The 18,808-nt window shown below is 49.8% G+C and overlaps 1 protein-coding gene across 4 annotated transcripts in view; it reads left to right on the top strand.

The window, feature by feature from the left end:
• p38b (p38b MAP kinase) overlaps positions 1-13,245 on the top strand; it is a 516,218-nt gene extending 502,973 nt beyond the window's left edge. The window contains exon 11 of one of the 4 annotated variants that reach the window (XM_075670644.1): positions 12,952-13,245. In XM_075670644.1, the coding sequence (XP_075526759.1) occupies positions 12,952-13,058 (107 nt within the window). In that variant the 3' untranslated portion in view covers positions 13,059-13,245. The remainder of the gene's footprint in view (positions 1-12,951) is intronic. The other 3 variants (XM_075670640.1, XM_075670639.1, XM_075670638.1) reach the window with 3 other exon arrangements.
• Positions 13,246-18,808: the final 5,563 nt, after the last annotated feature.

The raw sequence follows: 18,808 nt of genomic DNA, 5'->3' as shown, positions 1-18,808 counted from the left end.
TTCAGACAAACTTCGACAAGCAAGAAAGCACAAACTGTGAGGGGGGCGTATTTCAACAGGTGAACATTACGAGTGCGCCTTTCTGCCCATTTCAAGACGTGCATTGCATTGCGAGTGATAGCGGCGTCAACGCCCCCTGTAGCAATGGGCGCTGAAAAGAAATGCATTTATTAATAGTAATAAAATTAAACTTGTATTTTCTTAACTCGTCACGAATATATAAAATTGTCTAGGAATTTTATTTTCGTTGAATGAATATAACTGTGTCTCGTTTGAATTAAAAAACGCGTTTTTCTTTCCCAGTGTTTGTTCCCTCCAAACATAGTCGCGCTTCAATCACTGCTCCCATAACCCCCCATGCTGATGTCGGTGACAATCTGTACTGAACCGCTTTTCGCCCGAAGCTTCGCGACCTATTTGGATCGACCTTGATATTGTCACGAGGTGGTGACGTTGAATAACACAGTAGCAATACTGTGAACGACAAAACTAGCTTTTATTGGGCGAACCTGTGCCCACAAAACAGGCTACACTTAAAGCACAACGAGAGCGGCGAACACAGTCGGCGATCGTCGTAAAATCTGATCAGCGAGTCAAGAGCGTCGAATGTTCCAGACTAATCGTTCGGACCCGCGTACCTTCCACAAAGTTCTACACCATTCGCGTCACACGATGAAATCAGATAACACAACGTTCGGCGACAACAGATAGCCGGGTAGAAGTATCTATAACTTTCCAGAAACTTCGGATACATGCAGGCGCGTCCCGCGCTGTGAGATAAGATTTGTTAGGTGGCGAAACGTGGTCGCCCGATAAAGATAAGTACACGTGTCAATACCCCCCCTCTTAAAAAAGCATCGACCCGATGCTGCATACAAACGAAATAAGAAAAACACTCGTAGCAAAGAAAACGGCAAAATAAGGAAGTTCGTCAGCGTCCGTAAAAGGGTTTCAGACGCACCACGTGGACCACTTCAGATCGTGCGCGGCGCCGCTGTGAATGCGAAATTCCGTCTGGCACGACCTCATAGTCCAGTGCGCCAATACGTCGAATGACCTTGTAGGGTCCGAAATAGCGGCGCAATAGTTTCTCACTCAGTCCTCGTCGGCGTATCGGTGTCCAAACCCAAACTCGGTCGCCGGGCTGGTACTCGACGAAGCGTCGTCGGAGGTTGTAGTGTCGGCTGTCGGTCCTCTGTTGGTTCTTGATCCGCAGGCGGGCGAGCTGTCGGGCTTCTTCGGCGCGCTGGAGATAGCTAGCGACGTCAACATTCTCTTCGTCAGTGACGTGGGGCAGCATGGCGTCGAGCGTCGTCGTCGGGTTCCTGCCGTAAACCAGTTTAAACGGCGTGATCTGTGTTGTTTCTTGCACCGCCGTTTTGTAAGCGAAGGTTACATACGGCAGGACCGCGTCCCACGTCTTGTGCTCGACGTCGACATACATTGCTAGCATGTCGGCGAGGGTCTTGTTCAGGCGCTCCGTGAGACCATTCGTCTGCGGATGGTAGGCAGTTGTCCTCCTGTGGCTTGTCTGGCTGTACTGCAGAATGGCCTGGGTGAGCTCTGCTGTAAAAGCCGTTCCTCTGTCGGTGATGAGGACTTCTGGAGCACCATGTCGCAGCAGGATGTTCTCGACGAAAAATTTCGCCACTTCGACTGCGCTGCCTTTTGGTAGAGCTTTAGTTTCAGCAAAGCGGGTGAGATAGTCCGTCGCCACAACGATCCACTTATTCCCGGATGTTGACATCGGAAACGGCCCCAACAAATCCATCCCAATCTGCTGGAATGGTCGGCGAGGAGGTTCGATCGGCTGTAGTAATCCTGCTGGCCTTGTCGGTGGTGTCTTGCGTCGTTGGCAGTCTCGGCATGTCTTGACGTAACCGGCGACGTCGGCGGTCAGACGCGGCCAGTAATACCTTTCCTGTATTCGCGACAGCGTCCGGGAGAAACCGAGGTGCCCAGCGGTTGGATCGTCGAGTAGGGCGTGCAGTATTTCTGGACGCAGCGCTGACGGTACAACAAGAAGGTAGCTGGCGCGGAATGGTGAGAAGTTCTTCTTCACGAGCAGGTTGTTTTGTAGCGTGAACGAAGACAACCCGCGCTTAAATGCCCTAGGGACAACGTCGGTGTTCCCTTCCAAATACTCGACGAGGCCTTTTAGCTCCGGGTCTGCTCGTTGCTGTTTAGTGAAGTCTTCCGCGCTTATTATCCCAAGGAAGGTGTCGTCGTCCTCGTCGTCTTGCGGCGGGGGATCGATGGGGGCGCGTGATAAGCAGTCGGCGTCGGAGTGTTTTCTTCCGGACTTGTATATTACCGTGACGTCATATTCTTGTAGTCTGAGGCTCCACCGCGCCAGCCGTCCTGAAGGGTCCTTTAAGTTAGCTAGCCAACACAACGCATGGTGGTCGCTGACGACTTTGAATGGCCTGCCATAGAGGTAAGGGCGGAATTTAGCTGTAGCCCAAATGATGGCGAGGCATTCCTCTTCAGTCGTAGAATAATTGCTTTCCGCTTTTGACAGCGACCGGCTAGCATACGATATCACCCGTTCAAGTCCTTCTTTCCTCTGGACTATGACGGCACCGAGGCCTAGGCTACTGGCGTCAGTGTGGATTTCGGTATCGGCGTCCTCGTCGAAGTGTGCAAGTACCGGCGGCGACTGCATCCGTCGTTTGAGTTCTTGAAATGCCTTGGCCTGCGGCGTTTCCCACTTGAACTCTACATCACATTTGGTTAGATGTGTTAGCGGCTCCGCGATGCGTGAAAAGTCCTTGACAAAGCGCCTATAGTAGGCACACATGCCAAGGAATCTGCGCACTGCCTTCTTGTCGGTTGGCTGCGGGAATTTTGCGATGGCAGCTGTCTTCTGTGGGTCGGGGCGTACTCCTGATTTGCTGATGACGTGGCCTAGGAACAAAAGCTCATCGTAAGCGAATCGACACTTTTCCGGCTTCAGAGTGAGCCCTGATGACTTGATGGCCTCTAGTACTGTCGCAAGCCGCCTCAGGTGATCGTCGAAATTTCCGGCGAAGACGACGACGTCATCCAAGTAAACGAGACAGGTCTGCCACTTCAATCCTGCTAAAACTGTGTCCATCACGCGCTGGAACGTTGCAGGCGCCGAGCACAGTCCGAATGGCATAACCTTGAACTCGTAGAGGCCGTCTGGGGTGACGAAGGCCGTCTTCTCGCGATCTCTTTCGTCGACTTCTATTTGCCAATAGCCAGACTTGAGGTCCATTGACGAGAAGCATTTAGCGTTGCAGAGCCGATCCAGTGCGTCGTCTATCCGTGGGAGGGGGTAGACGTCCTTCTTCGTGATCTTGTTCAGACGACGATAATCGACGCAGAAACGCAGGGTTCCGTCCTTTTTTTTCTCCAAGACTACAGGAGATGCCCACGGGCTTTTGGACGGCTAGATGATGTCGTCGCGCAGCATTTCGTCGACTTGGTGCCTTATAGCTTCACGTTCTCGCGTCGAAACTCGGTATGGGCTCTGGCGGAGAGGTCTAGCGCCCTCTTCGGTTATTATGCAATGCTTTGCGACTGGGGTTCGTGGAATCCTTGATGACGTCGAAAAGCACTCTTTGTATTGTCGAAGTAGACTTCTGAGCTGTTGTTGCTTAATCGTGGGGAGACTTGGATTTATGTCGAAGTCTGGCTCGGGAACTACGGTCGTCGGGGTAGATGCGGCAGAATCAGAGAGGACAAACGCATTGCTGTTTTCCAGAATTTCCTCGATGTATGCGATCGTCGTGCCCTTGTTGATGTGCTTGAACTCCTGGCTGAAGTTTGTCAGCAACACTTTCGTGTGTCCTCCGTGCAGTCGAGCGATCCCTCTTGCGACGCAAATTTCATGGTCGAGCAGTAGACGTTGGTCGCCTTCGATGACGCCTACTACGTCAGCGGGTGTTTCGGTGCCGACCGAAATAAAAATGCTGGAACGAGGCGGGATGCTCACGTGATGTTCGAGCACACTCAAGGCGTGGTGACTACGAGGTCTCTCCGGCGGTATCGCATGATCTTCCAACAGCGTTATTGACTTCGACTTCAGGTCGATGACTGCGCCGTGTTGGTTGAGGAAGTCCATGCCGAGAATGACGTCTCGTGAACACTGTTGGTGGATAACGAAGGTGACAGGGTAAGTCCGGTCGTGGATGGTAATTCTTGCCGTGCACATTCCTGTCGGCGTAATCAGGTGTCCTCCAGCGGTCCGAATTTGAGGGCCTTCCCATGCAGTCTTAACCTTCTTCAACTGGACGGCGATGTGTCCACTCATGACTGAGTAATCGGCGCCTGTGTTGACTAAGGCGGTGACTGCGTGGCCGTCTAGAAGCACGTCGAGGTCGGTGGTTCTTTGTCTTGCGTTGCAGTTGGGTCTTGGCGTCGGATCACGGCTGCGCGAGTTGAACTGAAGCTGGTACGTCGCGACGTCAAGTCTTCTTTCGTCGGTGTAGTCTTGGCTTCCTGATTTCGTCGGGACGGCGGCGTGTCGTTATGTCGTCGAGGTAGTTTCGTCGGTGTCTTCGTCGGCGGCGGAGGATCTTCGTCATTTCGACGAACAGCAACCGCACCTCCATCGGTTGCTGCTTTTAGTTTTCCGGATATGGGCTCGCTGACCGGCCCCGGACTGGGCCAGTGTATGGTCGGCGCTGCGGCGACAGGTAGCGGCCTGGTGATGGCGAACGGGACGGCCGTCGAGGGCTCCACAGAGTAGCGGCGAGGTAGTCGGCGATGTCACGTGGGCGCTCTCCAAGCTGTGGACGCGGCGCGTTGACGGCGAACCCTCTCAGTCCCAAGTCGCGGTATGGGCATCGGCGGTAGATGTGCCCCGCTTCTCCGCAGTGGTAGCAGAGCGAGCGGTGGTCAGGAGCGCGCCAAATGTCCGTCTTCCTCGCGTAGGTGCGCTGGGCGACGGGTGGTCGTGCTGGCGCTGGCGGCGGCGGACGACGGAACTGCGGCGTGACAGGGCCCTGGCGCGGTCGCGGAGGGGGACCTTGACGGCGTGCGACGGCGGCGTAGGTCATCGCTTGCGGCTCAGTCTGGGGCGATACAGGGGCTACTCCAAGTTGTTGTTGGAGCTCCTCACGCACGGCGTCGGCAATCGAAGCCACTTGAGGCTGTGATGGTGGGAACAGCTTTTGTAGCTCCTCCCGCACGACCGCTCGGATAGTCTCGCGCAGGTCGTCGGTGGCCAGTGATTGAACTCCGGCGTAGTTTGTCGAGTTTGTGCGGCGGTCGAATTGCCGGTTTCGCATCTCGAGTGTCTTCTCGATGCTGGTGGCCTCGCGAAGAAACTCGTCGACGGTCTTCGGTGGGCTTCGTACCATTCCGGCAAAAAGTTCCTCCTTCACACCACGCATCAGCAGGCGGACTTTCTTCTCCTCGGGCATTTCAGGGTCGGCGTGGCGGAAGAGACGGCTCATTTCTTCCGTGTAGATCGCGGTCGTCTCATTAGGTAGCTGCACCCGGGTTTCTAATAGCGCTTGGACTCGTTCTCGGCGTACGACGCTTGCGAATGTCTGCAGGAAGCCGCTTCGGAAAAGTTCCCAGGTCGTTAAGGTGGCTTCTCGGTTCTCAAACCACGTCCTGGCCGCGTCTTCCAAAGCGAAGAAGACATATCGCAGTTTGTCGTCGCTGTTCCAGTTGTTAAAGGTAGCGACTCTCTCGTACGTCTCAAGCCAGCTTTCCGGGTCCTCGAAAGTTGAACCGCGGAACGTCGGAGGCTCCCTGGGCTGCTGCAGCACGACGGGTGACGCTGGGGCTGCCATTGGGGTGGACTTGGTGGCCATCTTCCTAGTCGTATCAGGCAAAAGTCCGTGCTCCGGGGGCAGTCCTTGCAGCCTGCGGCTACCTCGCTGGTTCTTGGCGACGTTGGTGTCTTCCGAGTGCGGGCTTGGGTCACGGCTTTGTGGGGGCGTCCGGTACATGAACGCAAAGCACCTCCACCAGATGTCACGAGGTGGTGACGTTGAATAACACAGTAGCAATACTGTGAACGACAAAACTAGCTTTTATTGGGCGAACGTGTGCCCACAAAACAGGCTACACTTAAAGCACAACGAGAGCGGCGAACACAGTCGGCGATCGTCGTAAAATCTGATCAGCGAGTCAAGCGCGTCGGCTTTTATACAGCAGTCGTCGAATGTTCCAGACTAATCGTTCGGACCCGCGTACCTTCCACAAAGTTCTACACCATTCGCGTCACACGATGAAATCAGATAACACAACGTTCGGCGACAACAGATAGCCGGGTAGAAGTGTCTATAACTTTCCAGAAACTTCGGATACATGCAGGCGCGTCCCGCGCTGTGCGATTACATTTGTTAGGTGGCGAAACGTGGTCGCCCGATAAAGATAAGTACACGTGTCAATATAGCCATGAGGAGAGGAGAACGAAAAAAGAGGGAATATACACTGAATATGTGTATGCGCACGTGCGAGAACACTGAAGATAAAGGGGATCACGCTTAATCTAAATATAAAACTTATCTAAAAACATGCCTTCATTCGTGTATATATTCAAAGACGGGGTACTGACACAATTGTCCCCTCTTTTCTTAATCTCGTTGGCCTCCAACAATTCAACAGTTCCTTTCTGCTAGCGTTGTTTTAAGGTCATTTAGGTGGTGGATATAATCGTGGTCTTCGCTGCAGATTCTTCCTATGCGTTTCGCTTGTCCGACAAAAATTCCTTGCTTGCAATGTCGCGGGTTATGACTGTTGTAGTCTAAATATTGCTGGCTATTTGTAGGCTTCCGGTAAAGTGTCGTTCTCAGTTTTCCGCTTTTTATGTAGACCGTCGTGTCCAGGAAGTTGATCTGGCTAGGAGAGTGGTGAGCAGTAAAGTTAATACTCGGGTGAAAACGATTGAAATGGCTAATTAAGTCGTTTAAGGCGCTTGTGCCGTGTTCCCATATTATAAGTATGTCGTCAATGTAACGAAGATAGGTGTGGGGTTTTAAAGGATAGGATTTCAGCAAGTCTGCTTCAAGCTGTCCCATGAAAATGTTGGCATACGTGGGAGCGAATGGCGTACCCATGCTAGTGCCGAAAATTTGCAGGTAGTGTATAGAATCGAATTCGAAATATTTGAACGTGAGAACTAACCTAAGGAGCGATAAATAAACTTCAGGAGCGTGCGCTTGGGGATTGATTGCGAGGGATCTAGAAACGGCTTCAATTCCTTCACTTATGGGAATGTTGGTGTAAAGGGCAGAAACATCCAAAGTGACTAGAATAGCGCGGTCGGAAAGGATTTGGCGTTCCTTTGCTCTCAATTCGACACGCTGACAAAGCTTCCCTCGTTTCCGCACCCTCCCGTCTCACACCCTCTCCCCTTTAAATGAACCCCACCTATATATACTGTGGCGAAGAAAGCGTACGTCACCTTGAAGAAGACAAGTCCACTTGTCGAAACGTTGGCTCCTGCATTCACCTTGTTCACGTTTTGCTCATCGTCTTGAATTTCCATCTCCCGCATTCCCCGTCTTTTCCCAAGACATAAAAGTGATTTAACTTCAGACACAAGGAAGGCTAAAACTAACTACTATAAAAAGTTATTAAAAAAATGACAACAGTCGGAGGAAATTATGGGAAGTCATAAATGGGCTTACGAATAGAAATAAAGGCTGTCATAGGACTCGGGACCTAACAATTAATGGCGAAACACTCAGCCGGGAAAGGTTGGCCAATGTCATGAACGAACACTTTATAAACGCGGGCTCCTATGTTGCAACCGATGGAAATACGGAAAGTGCCCCAATTTCCGATAAGTGTACTGTGCCTTATTCTATTTTTTTTTTTGGCACCAACAGATCCGGTTGAAGTGGAAAACTTAATCAGAAAGCTTAAAAGTAATGTTGCATCAGGGATTGATGAAATAGACTCTGCTGAATTGAAATTGATGTCACCATTGTTATGGGATGTATTTTCCTGTATTAGCAACCATACCCTCACTGCCGGTGCATTTCCGGAACAGTAAAAGGTGGCAAAAGTCACTGCAGCGCATAAAGGTGGTGATATCAATAATTCAGCAAACTATCCACCAATATTTCTGCTTCCAACAATATCAAAATATTTGAAGGAGTAATTTACGATATACTTGCATCCTTTTTGATAAACATCAAATAATAACAAAGAGTCAATATGGGTTTGAAAAAAATGAGTCAGCGGAAGAAGCTCTATTGTATATCAAAGATAAGATAATCGACCATATGGAAAAGGAAAAGTACACCCTTGGGCTCTTTCTTTATCTTCAAAAAAGCATTTGACTCCATACGATTCCAACTATTAATTCATAATTTGTCGAGGTATGGAGTGCGTGGAGTTGCACTTCAACTCTTCAATTGTTACCTTGAAGATCGCTATCAATTCGTGGAAATTAATAGCACAATGTCTACAAAGGTAAAGTTAAACCAAAGAGTCCCCCAAGGGTCTATAATGAGGCCACTGTTGTTCCTTGCTTATATAAATGATATTGTAGAAATTCCTGATTCCCCTGAACTTATTATGTACGCTGATGATGCAAACGTTTTCTTTTCATCGGACAATTTAATATCACTTGAAGTCAGTGTAAATAACTATTTATGGTATCTTTCAGAATGGCTAAGGCAAAATAAGCTAAGCTTAAATGACAAAAAAAAAAAACTATGTGATATTATGACCTATAAACAAGCCTATAAGTAAAATAAGTGTCACATTTGAAGGAAATTATATTACACACGTTAGGGAACAAAATTTTTTGTGTGTGGTTTCAGGAAGAATTAAACTGCAACACACATGTAAACCACCTGATTACCGCATTAGCGCGAATAGTTGGTTGTTTTCACAAAACAGTACACTTAATCTCATTAAAGTTAAAATTAAATATGTACTATGCACTCTTTCATTTTGAGGTAACTTATGGGATATTAGTCTGGGGAAGAACATTGTAAAGAAATTACCATAGACTTATTACTATGCAGAAGAAAATCTTGCGCTGTATCGAAAAATACAGGGGAAAATTACAAGACCTGCCAACTGCTCCACTGTTCATAAAACATTCCATGCTCAGGGCTTATCAGTTGTACTGTTTTAAATTGCTCCAAGTAATTCAACAAAATAAATTATATGAACAAAGCCGCATCGCAAAACCATACTACTGTTTACGAGAACTAAGGATACGAGCAACTAAAATAAGAACTAATTATAGTAAACAAAGTGCTGCGTACCAGACACATCATGTTTTGAATATCCTTGCAGATAGATTGAACTTTAAAGCTAGTAGTGGTGCAATTAAAAAACAAGCAAAGAACTTATTAATTACCACATGTATACAGTATCAACATTAACGTGTGGATTTTCATGCCTTGATCAATGCTTAAATCATTCACGAATTAGTATTCTATAGTGTTTCCATGTATAATGTAATTTCATTGCATCCTCATACATTGTACGTTTCCAATTGTTTGGAATTTATATTGTGTAGCTGTATATTTTGGCGTGTATTCCGTACGATTATTTAAAGATGTGTTGTAAACTTTTTATCTTGTTTATGTGAATTATGTGCACTCTTGCAAGTTGCTAGTTGTCTATTTTCCTCAAACTGATGTACTGCAATCCTTTTTTTTACTTTGTTGAACTCGAAGCATGCGAGCTGCCACGAACTGCGGAGGGACAGGGGCCTTTGTCAGGCTTGATTGCCTTTAGCCCCTGCCCCCGCAGTGAGCTTTGTGTATTGCTAAATTGCTAAATAATATACGCTGAGTGCAGTGATGGCGTAGAGGTAGAACACCCGCCTCAGGTGCAAGAGGTCCGTGGTTCGAATCCCGGCGGCGCGCAATTTTTCACCGGATTTTAAAAAATCCGCGTGTTGATAAAATTGCATAAACAGGCCTGGAGTGTGGCCTGATCCCGGTGACCAGAACCGGTAACGCACTCCCTCACCAGAGCAGCATTGGCCACCCTGGTGCAGTACTTGGCCACAACCTCCTATATGAATACAAAGATCAAACCCCGGCCCTCAGTCCCCAGCAGCTGCGAAGCAAATGTCCACGGCGGCGGTCAGACCTGCGACGCAGCAGAGGGTGCTAAGAATCCCTGGCTCTGGACAGGCCGCCATTGGAATATGAACCTGGCAACGTTTAACGCTAGAACGTTATCTAGTGAGGCGAGTCTAGCAGTGCTGTTGGAGGAATTAGATGGCAGTAAATGGGATATAATAGGGCTCAGTGAAGTTAGGCGGCCAAAAGAAGCATATGCAGTGCTAAAAAGCGGGCACGTCCTGTGCTACCGAGGCTTAGCGGAGAGACGCGAACTAGGAGTCGGATTCCTGATTAATAAGAATATAGCTGGTAACATACAGAAATTCTATAGCATTAACGAGAGGGTGGCAGGTCTTGTTGTGAAACTTAATAAGAGGTACAAAATGAAGGTTGTACAGGTTTACGCCCCTACATCCAGTCAAGATGACCAGGAAGTCGAAAGCTTCTATGAAGACGTGGAATCGGCGATGTGTAGAGTGAAAGCAAAATACACTATACTGATTGGCGATTTCAATGCCAAGGTAGGCAAGAAGCAGGCTGGAGACAAGGCAGTGGGGGCATATGGCATAGGCACTAGGAATAGCAGGGGAGAGTTATTAGTACAGTTTCCGGAACAGAATAATATGTGGATAATGAATACCTTCTTCCGCAAGCGGGATGGCCGAAAGTGGACATGGAGGAGCCCGAATGGCAGAAACCTGGAGGCTTACGAAAAGGGTTCTATTTAAATTGAGGACGACGCAACGAGCTATGGAAAGAAGAATGATAGGTGTAACGTTAAGGGATAACAAAAGAGCAGAATGGGTGAGGGAACGAACGCGAGTTAATGATATCTTAGTGCAAATCAGGAAAAAGAAATGGGGGGGGCATGGGCTGGACATGTAATAAGGAGGGAAGGTAACCGATTGTCATTAAGGGTTACGGACTGGATTCCAAGGGAAGCGAAGCGTAGCAGAGGGCGGCAGAAAGTTAGGTGGGCGGATGAGATTAAGAAGTTTGCAGGGACAACATGGCCACAATTAGTACATGACCGGGGTAGTTGGAGAAGTATGGGAGAGGCCTTTGCCCTGCAGTGGGCGTAATCAGGCTGATGATGATGATACTTACTAAATAAAATGTTAAATGAAAGGCTTACTTACTAAGGCGGTGATTGCGTGGCCGTCGAGAAGCACATCGAGGTCGGTGGTTCTTTGTCTTGCGTTTGGTGTTGGCGTCGGTTCACGGCTATGTTATGTTGACCTGTTGCTGGAACGTGGCGTCGTCAGACGTTCTTTTTTCGTCGTATTTTTGGTTCCAGGCTTCGTCATGACGGTGACGTCTCTTTCATATGTCGCCGAGACAGGCTTTTCGGTGTCTTCGTCGGCGGCGGATGACCTTCCTCATTTCGACGAACAGCAACGACACCTCCACCGGTTGCTGCTTTTAGATTTCCGGATACGGGCTCTCAGACTGGGCTGGACCAGTATGTGGTCGGTGTTGTCGGGACAGTTAGCGGCCGGGTAACGGTAAACGGAGCGGTCGTCGAGGGCTCCACTGGTGGGGGCGAGGTAGTTGGCGATATAACGAGGCCGTTCACATTGCTGCGGGCGCGGTATAAGGCGAGAGCTTTTCCGGAAGGCTTCGTCGTCCGAGGCGGAGACGACACCGTGCCCACGCACGGTGTCGACGGGCACGCCTTAGTAAGTAAGTATTTTATTTAGCAATTTATTTAGTAAGTATATTATTTAGCAATTTAGCAATATACAAAGCTCACTGCAAAAGCTCCTCTCTAGCTTTTTTTCGTGCCCATACCGCGTGGCACGCGCGTCTCTGCCGACCTCTTCTTCTGGTCATCGAAGGTTGAAGATTCGCTGGTGCCTACGTGTCTTCCTGAGAGAGCACTGCACAATTGGCGTCGCGCACACGATCAGATTGTACAAGCTTCGGTGACAACAGACAGCGGATACAATCATCGATAAAATTCCAGTAAGTTCCCATCATGCGGGCGCCTCTTTCACTGAGCGATATCTTCGATTTGTTAGTGGGTGAAATGCAGTGCCATAGGAAAGAATAAAAAGTACACGCGTCAATATTTCTTGCCAAGGAGCACGGTGGAGGCGGGGGGGGGGGGCACGATTGAATATATAGAAGGTGCGAATTGCCCCCGGGCAGACTGAAAACTCTGCGCTAATATATATACCATTCTTTCTCCTATATAATTTGTTGTCAGCCTCTGGATTTTACTCTTCGTGAACCATACCCGGTCAGTAAAACACTCGTAATGCTTCAGACACGGAACGCGTGACCCTGTATGCGTTAGGATTTGTCTTGTTAACTTGACAGCAGCATAGTTCCCGTGGCTTCAGGATACTGCTCGACTGGTCGTAAATGACATATGATCTCCGATGGCAGATTTATTGACATTGTATTACGCAAAAACTACAATGAACCTTGGGTGTATAAGAAAAAAAGAAGTTAGCATTTCACATTTCGTTCAGTCAACTGCTTTTTGATTACTTCAGAAGGGCTTCAGCTTGGCTTAGTTGGTGTTTACTGCGTATCATATTGACCGCAAATAAAGACGGGGACCGTGTCGCTGGTGTTCTCTTCCGCTGTCCCCGTCATTTGCGGTCAATATGGCAAGCTTTTTTTTATTAGATGCAGCTGCGGGCACCTAAGTTTCTGAACGATGATAAAGAAATGGTACCGAATTCGGCGTCGATCTTTCTTAGGGCTGATGACCGTTTTATTAGTTTTGCCATAGTTTTACTTATGCCCGCAATTGTTACGGTACTATCCTTGACTGCATCTATCTTCGCTATGTATTTCTTGTTTTATTTCGAAATTGTCATATGTTTTTTGTGCCTGTGTGTGTGTAAGTACACCCCGGTCTCTTTATTCCTGTTTTTTGTGGCGCGAATGGTGGCGGACCCAAATCTCCACGCAGAGATGGTGCACAAGGAAGTGGTGATGTTCCAGCCCAAGCTGCGCCAGATCAGCGCCGGCATCTCGGGCCTCGCCCAACACCTTCAGCGCAGAGCGAAGGTCCCCTAGGCTTCCCTCTCGTGGCATCGAGTGGCGATGCCTGTAAGGGTGCTTTGATTGTTAGACGAATGGTGTGCTCGTGTTCGTGTGTACAGAAAGACATTAAATGAGCGCGTGGTGGCGCACGCAGCTACGCACCTGCGAACGTGCCCGTTATATGGAGGTCAATGTGGGATGCTATAGAATCTGCATGTATAAATTTGTGAAAATAAAACAGTGTTCGTTCTTATAGGAAAGCGTAACTACCAGCTTGTTCATTTGGGCCTGTTGTTGGTACATATCTTGTTAAAGCGCAGCTTCAACGAGCGCGGTACAGGAGACGGCGAAAGAGCCACAGATGAGCGCACTGGCTAACGACCAAATGCATTATTTCCAGCATCGGTATATAAAGGCATGAGGAAGCAATACACATGAAAAGGAAAAAGAAGGATGAACACGACAGAAGCTCCGTTTGTTGATATAGAGATAGGGATAGAGAGCCTGCGTATCCGCGTGCATAGGTGGCTTCTCGCGTGCGCGGTACTTTTGAAACGAACAGCTTTCCTTGCGCCCGTGGTTGGTGGACACCAAGGCGTCGGTGCAGAGCTCTTCTCGCGCGTGTCGCACGGGCATTGACGTATAGAAGTTCTTGTGGTCCGCCGGGCCCATTCGCCAGTGCGAAGCAAGTCCCGGACGGCAATGGTTCCTTTGCAGGAAGTTCCATACGTTCAGAGAAATCTCCGGATTTTTTGCTTAGGAATATTGCTTCTACATACGCCTTTGCCTAATCTTTGTACATTGTTTGCTCGGAAATCTCGCTTCTAAATGGCTCTTTGCGAGCGATTCTGGAACCGAAAGGGGAGAGTGCTCGCCCTCCCCCTTTCCCGGATATGTTCTTTACGGGGCTCAGCCCGCCACGCTCCCCCCCCCCCCCCCTCGACTGCCTCTGTCTGTCATTCCCGCTCCCCCATTCCTGTTATGGCTCCGTTTACTGCTTATTGTCGGCATGTGGGATGAACAAAAACTTGGTGATGAATCCATCCCTCCCTTTCGTGTCTCTCGTGTTATCTGCCCCTTCTCTCTGATGATGCCGGTGGGTCAGATATGCAAAAAATTGTGTTGGATCTACCCTCAGACATGTAGGGAACAAAATTTGGCAAGCACCCCACCGTATCCAGATTTCTGGACACGAGGGATGGATGGATGGATGGATGGATGGATGGATGGATGGATGGATGGATGGATGGATGGATGGATGGATGGATGGATGGATGGATGTTATGAGCGTCCACTTTGGAACGGGGCGGTGGGCTGCGCCACCAAGCTCTTGCTATTATACTGCGTAATGTCCTACCTAGGTTAAAAAAGAAATAAGAAAACCGATACGAACTCCCACAACCAAATTTTCTGACCACCTATGCGAACTTTGCTTTTGTACGTCTCCGTTTTCTGTCGTTTCCCTATTTTACTTCCACCAGTTTTCCAAACGCGTCTTACTAATCTCTATTGCAAACATGTTTATTTTTCCTCTGCTATCGCTGAACCCAAGGGCTTCAAGGAGGCCAGTGGTGCCTAAATGAACCGCTGGGCAGATGTCTTCACATTCTAATAAAACATGCTCCAACGTTTCCCAAGTTTTACCGCAGAAGACATCGTCTTCAAGGTGGCACGACACTCCTGTCCGATCATATAGGATGTCGCCCCCTAGTTGGCGCCTGAAATGTTGACGCTTGCCTGTGCCGACATCTTGCGCGCCTGGAGCACGCGGGAGGAAGGAGTGGCAACGCTCAGGGCAGCACATGCTTCTTCTTCCTTATATCTCGCTTTATAGTTGCGTGTTCTAGGGCATCCTGATCTCGCTTCGAAAAGTAATGAGCTTCCCTTTGATTTATCATAAATTCTTTGTTTCCTTATTTCGGTTTTTTTCCTCTTAAGTAGTTACTCATGTCAGGTTTCTTTTTCGTTTCCGCCACCGATGAAGTTTCTTCAGCCTCTCTGACTTCCCGCTTGACTTTCTTTGTTGCTGTGTTGCCCACTTTACAGGCCGCATACTTGCTGGTAAGCTTCCTAGTTCCTTTCCTCTACTGTGAATCAATGTTTTTTCCTGTACAGATACCTAAACACTCTCCCAGCCCATTTACTTTCTTCCATATCGCTCAGTCGTTCTTCACAGGGTTTAGTTCGTGAGTGCCACCACGTGGCGTACTGACCTTAAGCTTTTCAAGCTTCCCGCGGTGACGCGTGATGACGTCAACAAAACAAAAATAAAATAATTAGAAGCTATTCCTGCGCTTATTTATCTTATTTTATTACTTATTTATTATTTATTTATTTATCCACTTATTTCCGAAAGTTGATGTCGGAAACGGTCCCACCAAGTCCGTCCCGATCTGCTGAAAAGGACGGCAAGGAGGCTTGATCGGCTGTAGTAGTCCCGCTGGCCCTGTCGGTGGTGTCTTGCGTGGCTGACAGTCTCGGCATGTCTTGACGTAATGGGCAACGTCGGCGGTTAGGCGCGGCCAGTAATACCTTTCTTGTATCCTCGATGGTGTCCGGGAGAAGCCGAGGTGCCCGGCGGTCGGATCGTCACGTAGGGCGCGCAGTACTTCTGGACGCAGCGTCGACGGAACAACAAGAAGGTAGTTGGCGCGGACTGGTGTGAAGTTCTTTGCGAGCAGGCTGTTTTGACGCGTGAAGGAAGCTAATCCGCGCTTATATGCCCTGGGGACAACGTCGGTGTGTCCTTCCAAATATTCGACGAGGCCTTTTAGCTCCGAGTCTGCCCGTTGCTGTTCAGCAAAGTCTTCCGCGCTTATCATTCCAAGGAAGGCGTCGTCATTTTCGTGATCTTGCGGCGGCGGGTCAATGGGGGCGCGGGATAGGCAATCGGCATCGGAGTGTTTTCGTCCGGACTTGTAGGTTACAGTGATGTGGTATTCTTGTAGTCTGAGGCTCCACCGCGCAAGTCGTCCTGAATGATCCTTTATATTTGCTAGCCAACACAATGCGTGATGGTCGCTGACGACTTTGAATGGCCTGCTGTAAAGATAAGGGCGAAATTTAGCTGTAGCCCAAACAATAGCGAGGCATTCCTTTTCGGTCGTAGAATAGTTGCCTTCAGCTTTTGACAGCGACGGGCTAGCATAAGCTATCACCTGTTCGACTCCGTTCCTCTTCTGGATTAGAACGGCACCGAGGCCTAGGCTACTGGCTTCAGTGTGGATTTCGGTATCGGCGTCTTCGTCAAAATCTGAAAGTACCGGCGGCGACTGCATGCGTCGTTTGAGTTCTTCAAATGGGTCGGCCTGCGGCGTTTCCCACTTGAACTCAATATCACATTTAGTTAGACGTGTCAACGGCTCCGCGATGCGTGAAAAGTCCTCGACAAAGCGCCTGTAGTAGGCACACATGCCAAGGAATCTACGCACTGCCTTCTTGTCGATGGGTTGCGGGAACTGTGCGATGGCAGCTGTCTTTTGCGGGTCTGGACCGACACCAGATTTGCTGATTACGTCGCCTAGGAACAGAAGCTCATCGTAAGCGAAGCGGCATTTTCCTGGCTTCAGAGTGAGCCCTGATGACTTGATGGCCTCTAGTACTGTTGCAAGCCGCCTAAAGTGATCGTCGAAATTTCCGGCGAGGACAACGACGTCACCCAAGTAAAGGGGACAGGTCTGCCACTTTAATCCTGCTAAAACCGTGTCCATCACGCGCTGGAACGTTGCAGGCGCCGAGCACAGTCCAAATGGCATAACCTTGAACTCGCAGAGGCCGTCTGGAGTGATGAAGGCGGTCTTTTCGCGATCTCTTTCGTCGACTTCTATTTGCCAATAGCTAGACTTGATGTCCATCTACGAGAAGTAGCCGATCCAATGCGTCGTCTATTCGTGGGAGGGGATATACATCCCTCTTCGTGATCTTGTTCAGACGACGATAATCGACGCAGAAACGTAGGGTTCCGTCCTTTTTTTTCACCAAGACAACAGGAGAAGCCCACGGGCTTTTGGACGGCTGGATGAATGTCGTCGCGCAGCATTTCGTCGATTTGGTGCCTTATAGCCTCACGTTCTCGTGTAGAAACTCGATATGGGCTCTAGCGGGGTGGTGTAGCACACTCTTCTGTTATTATGCGATGCTTTGCGACTGGCGTTTGTCGAATCCTTGAGTCGAAAAGCACTCTTTGTATCGTCGAAGTAAGCTTCTCAGCTGTTGTTGCGTAATCATGGGGAGACTTGGATTTATGTCGAAGTCTGGTTCGGGAACTACGGTCGTCGGGATACATGGGGCAGAATCCGAGAGGACAAACGCATTGCTGGTTTCCAGAATTTCCTCGATGTATGCGATCGTCGTGCCCTTGTTTATGTGCTTGAACTCCTGGCTGAAGTTTGTCAGCAACACTTTCGTGTTTCCTCTGTGAATTCGATCGATTCCTCTAGCGACGCAAATTTCATGGTCGAGCAGTAGACGTTGGTCGCCTTCGATGATGCTTTCTACGTCAGTGTGTATTTCTGTGCCGACCGAAATAACAGTGCTCGAGCGAGGCGGGATGCTCACTTGATCTTCGAGCACACCCAAGGCGTGGTGACTACGAGAGCTCTCCGGCGGTATCGCTTGATCTTACGACAGCGTTATCGATTTTGACTTCAGGTCTATGATTGCGCCGTGTTGGCTCAGGAAGTCCATGCCGAGAATGACGTCTCGTGAACACTATTGGAGGATAACGAAGGTGGCAGGGTAAGTCTGGTCATGAACGGTAATTCTTGCCGCGCAGATTCCATTTGGCGTAATGAGGTGTCCTCCAGCGGTTCGAATTTGAGGGCCTTCCCATGCAGTTTTAACTTTCTTCAACTGGGCGGCGATGTGTCCACTCATTACGGAGTAATCGGCCCGTGTGTCCACTAAGGCGGTAACTGCGTGGCCGTCGAGAAGCACGTCGAGGTCGGAGGTTCTTTGTCTGACGTTGCAGTTAGGTCTCGGCGTCGGATCACGGCTGCGTCGTGTTGAACTGAAGCTGGAACGTCGCGTCGTCAGGTCGTCTTTCGTCGTCGTATTCTTTGTTTCCAGACTTCGTCGGGACGGTGGCGTGTCGTTATGTCGTCGAGGTTGTTTCTTCGGTGTCTTCGTCGGCGGCGGAGGATCTTCGCCAGTTCGACGAACAGCAACCGCACCTCCATCGGTTGCTGCTTTTAGTTTTCCGGATATGGGCTCGCTGGCCGGCCCCGGGCTGGGTCAGTGTATGGTCGGAGCTGCGGCGACAGGTAGCGGCCTGGTGACGGCGAACGCGACGGTCGTCGAGAGCTCCACTGAGTAGCGGCGAGGTAGTCAGCGATATCGCGAGGGCGTTCACCTTGCCGCGGGCGCGGAGCGTTGACAGCGAAACCTCGCAGTCCCATCTCCCGGTATGGGCATCGTCGGTAGATGTGCCCCGCTTCTCCGCAGTGGTAGCAGAGCGGGCGGCGGTCAGGAGTGCGCCAAACGTCTGTCTTCCTCGGGTAGCTGCGCTTGGCGACGGGTGGGCGTGCTGGCGGCGGCGGTGGTGGTCGACGGAATTGCGGCGTTGCGGGGCCCTGGCGCGGTCGTGGAAGGGGGCCCTGACGGCGGGCGACGGCGGCGTAGGTCATTGCTTGCGGCTGAGGCTGCGGCGATTCAGGGGCTACTCGGAGTTGTTGTCGGAGCTGCTCACGAATGGCGTCGGCAATCGAAGCCACTTGAGGCTGTGATGATGGGAACAGCTTCTGTAGCTCCGCCCGCACGACAGCTCGGATAGTCTCGCGTAGGTT

The sequence above is a fragment of the Dermacentor variabilis genome, chromosome 9 (genome assembly GCF_050947875.1).
Source record: "Dermacentor variabilis isolate Ectoservices chromosome 9, ASM5094787v1, whole genome shotgun sequence".
In the NCBI taxonomy this organism is placed as follows: Eukaryota; Metazoa; Arthropoda; class Arachnida; order Ixodida; family Ixodidae; genus Dermacentor; species Dermacentor variabilis.
This window is presented reverse-complemented; position numbering and strand designations above follow the sequence as displayed.